Source organism: Mastigoproctus giganteus, chromosome 7 (assembly GCF_048544385.1).
Source record: "Mastigoproctus giganteus isolate SK-2022 chromosome 7, ASM4854438v1, whole genome shotgun sequence".
NCBI lineage: Eukaryota > Metazoa > Arthropoda > Arachnida > Uropygi > Thelyphonidae > Mastigoproctus > Mastigoproctus giganteus.
In genome coordinates this window covers 72,768,089-72,782,361 of record NC_143581.1, presented here as the reverse complement: position 1 = coordinate 72,782,361, position 14,273 = coordinate 72,768,089, and the positions used below count along the sequence as shown (strand labels likewise).

The window sequence follows — 14,273 nt, the reverse complement described above, 5'->3', positions numbered from 1 at the left end:
AGATCGTAATAGTACAGCCAAGTCTCGTCACCTGTCACGATGTTGTTCACATACCGAGATTGTCCCTTACCAAACTTTTTTAACATCTCCCGGCACCAAGTCACACGTCGTGTCATCTGCTCTTCAGTCAGTTGATGCGGCACCCAGAGAGAACAAAGTTTCTTCACGTGCAAATGATCTTGCAGAATCGAAATAATACAGCAATTAATACAATAATAATACAGAATCGAAATAATAGATCGTAATAGTACAGCCAAGTCTCGTCACCTGTCACGATGTTGTTCACATACCGAGATTGTCCCTTATCAAACTTTTTTAACATCTCCCGGCACCAAGTCACACGTCGTGTCATCTGCTCTTCAGTCAGTTGATGCGGCACCCAGAGAGAACAAAGTTTCTTCACGTGCAAATGATCTTGCAGAATCGAACGAATTGCTGGTGCATTTAGGCCCAAAGTATCCTCTATCTGTTGGTAGGTCACTCGCCTGTTTTCGTCAAGCATTTTCCTCACAGCAGTAACGTTTTCCTCCGTAACTGACGTTCGTGGCCTTCCCGGCCTCTCAGAATCCTCCAGAGTGAAATTTCCCCTTTGGAATTCTCTATATCACCTGAATATCGTTGTACGATGTGGACAATCATCATCTAGTGCAAGAGTCATTTCTTCTAAGCACTGGTCTATGGTTAAACCACGCACGAAATTATACCGCAAAACTGTCCTTATCTCATTTCGTGACCACGATGCCATCGCAAGCACTTTACACTCTCACTACTAATGAATAACTGAGCCCATCGACTTGGCTGGGCGGCGGCTACTATGCACGTATGAACATGTCTCAACATGCAGCAACAAGCAGCTTCCTGTGATTCATTGTTGCGTCATATTGCAAAACTTTCCTAGTACCCTTTGTATTTCACGCTTCTGGTGTGATTAATATAACATGCAAATAGTAACTCATGACGTATATATTAAACTTGCTTCTCAATATAATTTAAAAATAATGAGCTTCTCAAAGAGCAACTTTATGCGCGAACTGATTTAATTCGTTTCTACGCACCACCACACAGCAACAATAAACAGTATATGGATAGATGTGAAAACAAAATAAATAAATAACAATAATAATTGCCGGATTTTTGTCTGATTTTAATGAGATTTGGAATGGCTACACAAATCTTTCCAAAAGACCGAAATATAAAATTTTACGAAAATCCGTCCACTGGGAAACGATGGGACAAACTGGACATGAAAAAAAAAAAAAACAATAGGGGCTTATGTATATATATGCGAACACTACAAAAAAAAAAAAAAAAAAACTTTCACAACGCGAACCAAGAGCAATTCATTTCTGCGCATCCACCATATTGCCCACTCAGCGTACCACAACAAGCATATACAGTATCTAGTGCTTCATCTAAAATATATGATACAGTATATGGATAGCCCATATCAGCGCCCCCTCCAGAGAAGGACCACTTTTATATTTAAGATATAAACACGGAAAACAAAAAAATATTAAACTACATATGCATGCAAATATATCAATAACTATTTTTAGGCGCGTTAGCATATATGCATAATACGCCTGTATATCGTTGTAGCAGGGTTTTAGGAGCATCAGCGACTAAGGCCATATTGCTCCGTGTATACTGCCTGTAAACTACGCGTGTTTTATGGTTTTCTGTTTGCTGGACGAACAACTCGAGTTTTCTGGAAAAAAAACCATGCTACCCTCGCTTGAGACCGACTAACTGAGCTACGTTGTGAAAAGACTCATAAAAATTCCTCACATCACCGACGAGACTTGAACCCTGGTCTTTTCCACCCGGAGTGGGGAGGACGCTTATATCTACCATGTCCATTACTAACACGTTCTTAAAGAACGATTTGTCGAATATAAAAATAAATAAATTTGTTGAACCAAAAATAAAATTTTATGAAAATCCATACAGTGAGAGTTGAGTTTTAACATGTAGACGGACGGGAAAAGAGATAATAATAACTGCCGAATTTCTATTAGATCAATTTCAATGAAATTTTGGATGGCTCGACAAATATTCCTAAAACACCCAAACAAAAAATTTATGAAAACCCATTCAATGGGAGTTGAGCTATTACATGCGGACGGACAAACAAATAATAATTGTCCGATTTTTACTGGTTAGATTTTAATGAAATTTGGGATGGCTTAACAAATCTTTATAAAAGGCCCAAATATAAAATTTCATAAAAACCTATCCACTGGAATCGAGTTATTACATGGGGACGGAAAAACAGAAATAATAATTGCCGGATTTCTATGGTCCGATTTTAATGAAATCGGGGATGACTCAACTAATTTTATATTTTGGCCTTTATGAAGGCCAAAATATAAAATTTCATGAAACTATCTGCTAAGAACAGGGTTATTACATGCACACGGAGAGACAGTTAGACGAATGGACACGGTGATGATAACATATTACGTTTATATCGCACGTGAGCTATAATAGTGACACGTCGCAAAAATGTGATTTTTGAGTTAATACTACCTACAAACTGGTAGTAATTCTATTTTTCAAGTCTGTAAATACTGGCTCAAGTTTAGTACCGACAAACGCCACTAGAGAGAGAGAAATGTCGAAGAACTGTTGTGGGGGGGAATTTCGGTAGTAGGTTATGCATCAACACTGGCACAATTAGAAAAAAATATCAAGCGCTCACTGAAATCTGGGCTAATATAAGTACCGCCGCAGTATACAAGCTTCCTAAGGCCAAGTAAGAAAACAGGCGAACCATACAATGTCTTTGAGTTATGCCAAAGTTTTTGAGTTTTTTTCTTTAATTGAAAAACATTTAAAGAACAGTTACAAGGAAATTTTAATAAAGACAAGTGGAGAGACATTCAAATTCAATGATATCACAATTGTCCGGATTGAGCAATTCATTTCTGCACATCCGCCATATTGCCCATTCATTCTTCTACTCAGCGCACGGCAAAAAAATTCCTCGACTTCAAACAATAATGTTCACGCTCATCTGCAACAATAGGAGGCACACGGATTTTACATACAATGCATGTGCCACATATTGTGATCACGGATAATGTTATCATTTTTGTGCAGTCCCAATCAGACGTATACGAATACATATAAAAACAATGCTTATTGTAATCAGTTCTTCGGTTTTGTTATTGCTTTTTGACGTATCGCGGTTTACGCATGTGCAGTGGAAGCGATTATAACATCCAGATTTGTTCTTGAACTCCGACATATTGTCTTGTTGGAAATGAACGAAGCTGTTGCTTCGTCCAATTCGTATGGTTGTCGTCACTCAGTGTGAAAGAAATTACTGTATCTGTACTCCTACCGATCTGTGTTTTACAGTAGGCATTAATCCTTTTCTAATTCTTGATTTTAATATATTTTCTTAATTTGTTTTTAATGGTTTTTACTGATTTCCAGAAATGTTATGACAGTTTCATTTTTATTGATAACTTTCTCGAAGAAACACCGTAGTGGATAGTCAAATTAAATTATTTTATATTGCTTGATTTCAATGTTTTCTTTCTGTCCGCTTTCACCTTTTACGTACACATTTTCGCTTTGTATCAAAAAATAACGCTGAACACTTGTTTCATGGTTATGATCAATTAAGCTGTGTCCCGAAGCGATTGTAATAAGTGGCGTCAAATGTATATAATATAGACTACGTTTCTTTATGGTTCAAACCTTACTTATTCTTCAGTTTGTTTATTTATTTATTGATTTCAAGAGATTGCTGCTTTTTCTTTATAAATCTGATAACAGACAAGACATTCCTACATCATGACCCATTAGAACTGCCTAACTGATTAGGATCATCATCATCATCATCATCTTAGAAAATTGCTTACCCCTCCCTCTATAAGAGAAAACCTTTCGAAAATTCGTGTCTTCTTTTTTAGCTAGGGGAACCAAAAGGGATAAGATGTAATGGTCGCGGGTAGGAGATCACGAGCCGCAAGAACAGTCCCTTATCACTAATTATGTTAAGCATTTTTCACAACAGGATTTAATTTCTAGTGATGAACATATAAGTACAGTTTAATTTTTTTTTTTTATATTTAACAATTTAATGCAAAAATCAACATTATATTACTGCAGGACATTAATTCTTATTGTGGTTTGTAACAATACTGTTAAATATTGAGGAAGATGCAGACCACATAAGAAAGCATATTGAATATTACCGAAAACGGATATTTTCTAAAGTCAATGTGAAACTATAACATGGTGGTTCAAAACTGGGTGTTGGGGGAACATAAGATCTAGAATTGTCTATATGGCTACGGACCGCAAAATACAGTATTCTGGAATGGGGAGCACAGGCGGCCCGTCAGTTGAATACTTTTGATTTGGATGATGCCTTATCGACGTTCATTCTGCCATGAACTTTAATGTGCTAAAGTTCATGGCAGAATTCCATTACTGATTAGTTTCTTTAAATTTAATTTTGAAATGTTGTGAGTATGTAATACGCTTTAAAAGTAGTTTTGAGAAGGATCTACAATGTTGGCTATGTGATATGGTGCATTATATTTTGAAGCTAAGATTATTTCTCATATATTACTCGATCTTGCGGAATATATGACTATTCGACTCCCAAATAACCAGAAAATGCTCTTTACAGACACCATTCTGAAATCCCTATAGTTCTAGGAATTTCAGAAAGGTAAGTTTTATTTTATAATTGCCTCCAAGTACAAGAGCGCAACGATCTTTTTTTGTTTTAACATCTGGAAAACTTTGCAATTCAGCTTCATCGTAACAGCTTATTTAGGTCTCTAAATTTAAGTTTTATTAAATGTTGTAAGAATAAAATTGAATTTATTTGATGTATACAACACATAACGTACATCTTATACATAGTATTGTATTTTATTTAATAAGAACTTTAATTTTGTATGTACATTTTTATTGTAATTACTGCAAGTAACAAATGAATCCCAAAGCCATATATACGAGGTGGGGGTATCGACAGTTCGTACCCTTACCTAGAAATAATAGCCCTAGAAAGGTGAAAACTTTTCACAAAAGATGAAATTTTAATCCTTTTCTATGTACTCTCCATGTACAGTAACACATTTCTCCCATCTATAGATCAGTTGTTTAATGCCTTGATCATAGAAGTCCGCACTTTTTTGCATGCAACCACGATTCCACTTCATTGATGACTTCCTGTGGATGTGTGCTTCCAGCTTCCACTGCTTTTGACATATCTTTAGTCTCTGGATCATACTGGTACACCCAGCATTTGTTACCAACCAATCAAAAAAGTTCTCAACATCCGCATTACACAAATCCAACAGTTGGCGAAAACACTGAGTACACCGGGGTTCACGCCCGTGACTACTCTAAATACGATAAATATTTGTATTGACAATTTATTGTAAACTCTACTGAATTGGTTGTCGTGCCGGAGTATGAACAGAAAATTTATTTTTTTATTGAATTCTACATTGCTTCTGCAAACGCGTCAGCAATCTTTGAACCCATCGTGCGGAGATCTTAGACATGTGCAGATGGTCATATAAAATGCTGTGGGCACACCCATAATTAATTCCCACTGCATTTGCGATTAAATGAATAATCAAACGTCTGTCACTCAGCACTAGCTGTTCAACCTTTGCAACCGTTTCACTGTCCGTGGATGTTGATGGCCTTTCTTCTCTTGGCTCGTCAAAGACACTTGCACGAATTCCCGTTTACACTATTTTACAGTGTCATAGGATGAATAATTGTGCCCATAGCCCCTCGTAAAAGGCGAAAATGTTGGGTTTTCTATTATCCGATATTTTCTTTATTTCATTTCTTCGTCAATTTCCTGAGCTTTCTTGCCTGCAAATGCAGGAACTTGATCACTGCTCGACACTCCACTTTGTCAACCATAGCGTCCTTCCTCAGATTCCGCGCTCCACCTCTGGTGTACAATAACCTACGGGAATGAAATTTCACATGTTAGTTACTGAATATGTAAACAACTTATATGAAAAACGGCATCTTCCTACTGATGTTTTATCTAGGTCAGGTACGAACTTTCTGATAGCCCTTCGTAAAAGGCGAAAATTTTAGAAATTTTTTTCTATTATCCGAATCAACTTCCGTCTCATTCGTCTGGGATATAAAAAAAAAGAGAGTAGCAAGATTTTAATGAATCAGCGACTAAGGCCATATTGCTCCGTGTATACACTCTGCAAATTTCGTTGTTCTTTGGTCGATTTTGTTTGCTGGACGAAAAACCATGCTAACCTCGCCTAAGACCGACTAACTCAACCATGTTGTAAAAAAGACAAAAATTCCTCAGGTCATCGACGGGACTGGAACTCATGTCTTTTCCACCCGGTGTGGGGAGGACGGCAATCTTACCAAAAGGCAAGTGATAGAAAGACTTCCTGGTTCCTTTCTTTTAGATCCATTACTTATATTGGCACAGTTCGATTTATTTTTTTAACTCGTGATAAGAAAATTCATGTATGAAGAACAGCTGCACATGGCCCCTTTTTATATTACTTTTATGAGTATATTTCAGGTTTTAGTCCGCGAGTGCTTTTTTTTTTTTTTCTTTTTCAAATATGAAAATGAATAAATGTATGCTAATTAGTGAGAATGTCGTACATATGACGGAGTCGAAACACTTTGTGAGATCTGGTATTTTATTAAATTTGGAAATGGCACACGCTTTTTTATTTTTATTTATCAAACTCAATGAATAGTGAATGTTTTTCTTTCTTTTTTGGGGGATGAAATCCCACATGCGGTATTTAAAAAAATAATAATAAATTTACTCTGCACAGCTTTTACAGTTTATACGATGTTGTCTAGAAAAATAATTCCTTATTTCTATGGGGGGTAAAAATTGTTAATGGTGGATTCGTTAAAGCTATTTTCTACCATTAACTATTTCAATTGGAATACTATTGATTGACATGCACACGGTTACGTACATTTTGATGTTTTCGTGATCATTATAAATCTGTACTGATTCCATACAGAGCACCACATACAGAGGTTGAAACGAAAAATGTCGCTTAGGTTTGAGCCTTAAACGTAACTTATGATTACAATTGAGGGTTGGAAGAACAAAAATTTACCTTTCAAAAGACTGAAAAAAAAAAAAAAAAAAAATCCCAGTTCTTTTATTATTATTTGGAAAGGATGTAAAAATCACGGGCAACACATTAATTAATAGTACCTTAGGTACTTCTTAAGTTGAAAATGATCGAATATCAACAAGTAACTTCTGTATTCTTAACCCATATACAGTATTATTGCCCAATATCCTCATGTTTCTGTTTTGATTTTTCTTCCTTCTTTTTAAGAAACGTCAGTATACATTCTGTAGTTTCGTTCAGTCACGTTTTTAAGAAATTCCACCATATTCAATCGAAAGAAAATTCCATTGGAATTTTAATGTCTTCACTCTCTATATAGAATTTAAAAATTAATTGGATAGTATGAATCAGAGCTGTACTACTCAATATGTTCTACGTTGAATTTTCATTCCTGTGATCACCACATACGGTCGAAAAGCGTTGACAGCTTCAGGAAGGAAAATCGTTTTGAATATTTTCGTTAGATTCTTTTAATTGCGTTAATTTGATTTTCAATTGTTTTAAATTGATTTTTTAATTATTTATATTTGACTCTAATGTACCGGTAAGTTGTTGATTTTTTCGTTTTTTCCGTTTTAATTTCTGGAGGGTATCATACGGAAGTGTTCTACGCACTATATTGAGGTAAACTCCTCTTATTATTTTACTAATAGAATCTAAAAAAGAACAACCAAAATGTAACTTCTTTTACACAGACTCGATTTTATGTAAGAATATCTTGAAATTTCCGTTACCAAATCAAGTCTGGTTTATGTGTGTTTTTTTTTTTTTTTTTTCGTTTTTAAAAATATTTAACTCCTCTTTTACAAGTTCTCAACTTAGTTTTACGCACACTAGTCGTCACGGTGTTAAATTGTTTTGACAATTTTTCGTGAACAGTGAATCCTTAACCTTTTTTCCTTTAGCTTGACAACGCCAAGTAAGTCTTATTCTTCCGTCTTACCAACATTCATAATAACTATGCACAATATTAGGCCTGTCCTTTTACAGCAGTTTCCATTATTTCAACATTGCTATGCGTTTCAACAGTGATACAAACTGAAAACTCACATTACTCTACGATCTAAACATAACTGGAATTTTGATGGTTGATTTTTTTTTTTTTTTTTGAAGCTTCAGATGGATAGATTTCGTTAACCGTATTATGATAATCCAAGAAATCAACACCGGATACGAAAGAAAAGTATTTTATCTGCTAGCGATGGATGAAACGACGCCAAAAGTGGGATGGACGGAAAGGGTCTCTCTCCTGTGCGCACTCAGAATCAATTGGTTTAAACGTATACGAGGGTTGTATATACGTATGAATAAAAGTTGTCTTTTCGTTGTTACTTAAATAAAAAAAATTAAAAAAATCGCGTTTTATATATTTAAAACCGTTCGACATAAAAAAAAAAAAGCAAAAGAAGTTATGCTAGAAGTTTTCAAACCATTGATATGGACCTTTGTAATAGAAATTAATGTAAGCACTCATATGACTTGGAGAAAATAATATGATATAATTACTGCCTTAAAACTGGCTGCACAACTGCTAATTATATTAAACTTTGAAATTAGTATTAATACTCATTTCCACGTCCAACTTCATTCATATGCAGACAAGCTAGCTCAATGAACCGTTCGACATAAAAATAATAACTTACCTCGACAATATCTTAGCTTGTGTGCCATGTTTCACATTACAGCACCTTCGACATGCACTACGTAGGATCATCGGATGGCCACCTGCGTTCTTTTCTGATAATGACCCATTTATAATTCTTGGCGATGAACTCATTGCAGTGTTTTTATCGACGCGTTTTCTATTACTGATCAGAGTCCAATTATATGATTAATACATCTTGCTATCGAGATAACTATTCTTTAACGGAAAGCACCGGCCCTATACGATATTTAACACAAAACGTGATGCATGCTTACGTGTGGCAAAACAGCCTTGAAGGAGTACCTCACACTGATTCCTTAACTATATTCAAACACATACGGTAAAGGCGTCAACTTTTCTCTAACATACACAAGCAAGTTTTTGCTACTTTCTATGAGTGTCCTGATCGGAATTCCGACTTATAATTAGCATGATTTCATTTCATATTATTTAAAAGTTCACCAAAGCGTAAATACCGCACAAAATATTCTTCGTTGATTAGGAAATCTGTTCTGCGTTGACAAATCAAAAAAGCTACAACTTCGCAACGCTCGTTCCAGTTAAGCCGAAATGCGTTTTTAAAAAAGGCCACGTGATCCATGATCCAGAGTGATGCCAAACAACGCGCCCTCTAGCAACTGAAAGTTGAACTGAAGAGAAAACTTGAACTTTTAATAATTATCACAAGTTAGGCAACGAATGTTTATTTTTAAGTTCATTTCTTATATTTAATAAATTCTCTCAGTTGCAGAATATTCTTAAAAACTGGATGACAAAATACACCTTACAAAAAAAAAAAAAAAAAACACGTACAGTCACATAATGAATAAATCGAGTCATACTGGAAAAAAATATGAATTCTCTGCAGAAATGTTTATCAATATTAGTTTTTGCCTGGTACGGGTGTTACTTATAGCATGGCCGGTAATACTCGTTTTCTGAAAAAGAGTACGCGGTAGTAATAATAAACAGACGTCATAAGTGTTATATATAACTAGGCATATTATGGGATCAGAACTTTTCAAACTTTTTTGGCTGTGGAACCCTTTTATAAATTTAAATCTCCAGCGGGCTATAAGAAATAAAAATCAACCATCAAAAAAAAAAAAAAAAAAGAAGAAGAAACAAGTAACGAACATCTGAAAACCTCTAGTATTCCTTTCGCAACCACACCTTTCGGCTTTGGTTTTTTGGCACTTCAACAACCAAAGATCATAATGCGGTTTGTTTGTTTGTTTGTTATTTGGGTTTTTAGGAGCATTAGCAACTAAGGCCATATTGCTACGGGAATATGCGGTGGTCATTCCCTGACCTTTCCGCATCCTCCGTATTTGGTGGTGACGGGATCAAACCCTGGTCTAATCAAGAAGCGTGTATTACGCACTGCTGCTCCTTCCCACCTGGCTACGGAGGCGCCAACATAATGCGGGGATAGGTCATCATGTCAAAAGCATATACGTACGTACATGTGCGTGCGCGCGCACATACTCGCAGGAGCGTATTCAGAGGGCATATGCGCCTCCTTAAACCAAAAATTTGTTAAAACAGGTCAGAACACAGGAGTTCTGAAAAAAAAAAAAAAACTCCAAAGCTTAGTCGACATGCCCCATTACGACGTTACCTGGACCTGGTTTCCATGCCCCCCCCCCCTTTACGACAATACCTGGATACGCTTTCAAGCTTAATGTCCAAGTTTGCAGACGATACAAAGGTTGGCAGGGTTGTCAAGGACACTACTGACACTATGCTGCTGCAACAGGATCTGGAAAGGTTGAGCAGATGGGCTGAGAGGTGGCAAATGAAGTTTAACATTGACAAATGTAAAGTACTACACATGGGAAACAGCAACCCCAGAGCAACGTATCAACTCTGTGGTACTACACTGACAGTGGTACAGAATGAAAGGGACCTGGGGGTGGTTGTGCAGGCAGATATGAAGTTTTCGGAGCAGTGCAGACGGGCTGCAAGAGTAGCTCATGGTGTATTGTCAATGATATATAGGAATTTTTCTAGCAGGGATAAGAAGGTGATTATTCCCTTGTATAAAGCAATGGTCAGACCGCACCTAGAGTACTGTATACAGGTCTGGAGGCCTCATTTCAAGAAGGATGTAGAGATGCTGGAACGAGTACAGAGAAGGGCAACAAGATTAGTGAATGGAACAAAGGGGTGCTCTTATGAAGAAAGGCTTACGTTTTGCAAATTTTTCTGACGGAGAAGAAATTGTTAAGCCTTGTCTCCAAATATATGCACGCCATCTTGGTAATAAAGGTATTGAAAGGAAAGCAGACTAAACTGCTATATCAAGGCAGACAGTTACGAGACGTATCGGGGAACTCACTCTCTCTCTCTCTCTCTCTCTCTCTCTCTCTCTCTCTCTCTCTCTCTCTCTCTCTCTCTCTCTCTCCCTCTCTCTCTCTCTCTCTCTCAGGATGTATCTCAGCAACTGGAAGATCTTGTCCATTCTTGTACTTTCTTCTCTCTAGTTTTGGATGAATCAACGGACATATGTGGTGTAGCCCAGTTAAGCATTTATATAAGAGGAATTGATGATAATTTTAATGTCTTTGAAGAACTTGCCAGTCTGGAGTCATTGCATGGTAAAACAAGAGGTTAAGACATATTTGAAAAAGTAAAATCATGCCTAGAAAATCTAAAATTAGATTATAGTAAACTCATCAGTGTGTGTACTGACGGAGCGCCGTCAATAATGGGTAAAGCAAATGGCACTACAACTTTGCTTGAAAATTTGTTAAATCGTCCTGTACTAAAATATCACTGCATTATACACCAAGAGGCACTGTGTGGAAAAACTTTAAATATGCAGCATGTTATGTTACCAGTTGTGAAATTTGTGAATAAAATTAGAGCAAGAGCATTAAACAGACGAGAATTCAGAGAATATTGTGAGTTGTTAGATTTGGAATATGGTGAACTTGTCCTTCATTGTGAGGTGCGCTGCTTTCTGGAGGGCAGGTTCTGAGTAGATTTTGGAAACTGAAAAATGCTGTTTATAATTTTTTAGAACAAAAAAATGAACTACCTGATGAAAGAACCTTATTATTAGATAACAATGGCTATTTGATTTGGCATTTTTAGTTGATGTTACTAGTCATCTCAATGATCTAAATTTGAAACTACAAGGCATGAATAAATTATTTCCTAGCTTAGTAAATAGCATCAATTCATTTAAAATGAAATTAAAACTGTTCATCTCTCAGAAAATCAGGATTTAAGTCAATTTACACACTTGAAAGAGTAGAATGAATGTGCTGTGGATGATAGCAATTGGACAAAATATCTTGAAAAAATCAAGTTATTGCAAATGTCATTTGAAAGTCGTTTTCATGATTTGGCTAAAGAAGAAAACTACATGCTCGCATTTATAAACCCATTTTTACTTAGTGAACAAAACATAATTGAGATGCCTAGTAATATACAAATGGAACTTATCGATTTAAAAACAAATTCATTATTAAAAATGAAATTTGATGAGCTTTTTTCAGATCAAAATGCTTCTGACATGATTAATTTCTGGCGTTCATTACCCTGTGAACATTTCCCAGAACTAAGAAAATCTGCAAAAAATTATATATGTTGTTTCGGAACGACATACAGATGTGAACAAGCATTTTCATCCATGAAATTGATCAAAAGCAAAACGAGGTCGCGAATGACTGATTCAAATTTGAAATATTCTCTGCTGCTCTCAATAACAAATTTAACACCAAACATTGAAAGACTGGCGAAATCCAAACAGGCTCAAAAGTCTCATTAATGGTAAGTAATGTTTATGTGCTGTAATAGAAATTGCTTTACATACAATAATTAAATCATTTAAAAATGTTAATTATGTTCATAAACATACTTTTATTAAAAAGGTTATTAAGGATATGCCTGGACTCCTTCTAGCGAGCAGAGAGAACAGACGACTCCAAGTTCCACCCTGATCTCGCTCAGAGCTCTCTCTCTCATCACATCCAACAACTGTGGTACAGAGCTATCTTCACCAAACGAGAATCCCCGGCAGCTATAGCCCCATCAGCGGGTTCCACGACAGCGGTCGCCCTCTGGTCCAAGAGATCATCTCTCACTATTGTAGATTGGTGCTCCAATAAACATGTGTCTCTTGAACTGGCGTACATTATTCAATTTAGTTGCGTGTTTGAGTTATTCTTTTTCCTCCCCTACGCGAAGCAGATCCTACTCCTATCCCTATTTTCCAACCCCAACCATGAACGTAAGAAGGTAGAAAAGGTGCTTGAGTTGTATGGCGCATCTGAACTCGTATGCGAAAAAAATGGCGCATGGCATGTAAAAGGTTGGCCACCACTGTAGTAGAGCATGCGAGGGTGGAAGGGGTTAGCCGTCTTATGTCTATTATAGAGGTTTTTTCCCAATGTGGCTCAAAAACGGAGGTCAACATGGGGTGGTCTGGCAGAGATTTTAGTTTAAAGATGTATTGTAATGACAACTGCTTTCACCGAAGAAACAAAGACGATTCGGTTGCTTCGAAACACAGACTCTGAATGGGAGAAGTTCGGAATGCTCCAGTAGCAATACGGATGACCTGAATGTGGACTGGGTCAAACCATTGCCGTAAGCTGTTTCTAGGTGATAAGTGCACATGGGATTAATAATCTACATTAGAGCGCACAAGTGCACGATAGTGTCGAAGAAAGATGCAACGGTCTGCTCCCCACTTTTAGACGATATGGCGAGTAATATGTTCAAGTGCTTCGTGCATTTTGTTTTAAGTTAATGAATGTGTTAAAGTAAACTTTTTACTGAATGAGTCCTAAAAATTCAGTTTCAGGTGCTACTGGAATGATGTTTTGTCTAAGCTTTAGTTCCAGTTTAAGGTGAAAGTTTGATTACGATAAAAGTGGATGCAAACAGTCTTCTGCGAGGAAAACCTGAACCATAAGCCACTGGCCAAGAGTTGAGACGGTCAACAGCATGTTGCAATTGCTTTTCGATGAGCCTCATGTCATATGACTGCAACAAAATATTGAACATCACAAGAAGTTTTTTTAATAAAAATGGCAAGGTTTATCCTAAGGCCAAAGTTTGCCTTTTAATGTTCCAAATATCCAAGCGGTGTCATATGCCATTTCCATATCAAAGTAAACCGATATCAGCTGCTTACATTTTAAAAAGCATTAGGAATAGTTGTTTCCAGCCAGTGCTGACCTGTTTCTTCGGAAGTCACACTGTGTCCTGTAAATGAGTCATTTGTTTCCAGATACCACAAAAAAGCAAGCAAGCATTAACTATTCTTTCTAATATTTTGTACAAGTAGCTGGTCAGGGCTATAGGAAGGTTCGGGTTTTTTGGTTCCTTTCCTGCCTTAAATTAAGTCAAGTAAAATTGTCTTATGCCAAGTCCAAAAATTGATCTTCAATATGTATCTTGTCGTAGAGAAAGAGCAGGAGATCCATAGATTTTGTTGAAACATGTTTAATCAACTCATAAATGTATGTCGCGTTTAATTTCTA

General features: G+C 36.5%; 1 protein-coding gene across 2 annotated transcripts in view; it reads right to left on the bottom strand.

Annotated features, from left to right (window-relative positions):
• Window positions 1–9,299, bottom strand: part of LOC150082990 (uncharacterized) — a 389,813-nt gene extending 380,514 nt beyond the window's left edge. For both annotated transcript variants that reach the window (XM_090376961.1, XM_090376963.1), the window contains exon 1: window positions 8,774–9,299. In XM_090376961.1, the coding sequence (XP_090233087.1) occupies window positions 8,774–8,907 (134 nt within the window). In that variant the 5' untranslated portion in view covers window positions 8,908–9,299. The remainder of the gene's footprint in view (window positions 1–8,773) is intronic.
• Window positions 9,300–14,273: the final 4,974 nt, after the last annotated feature.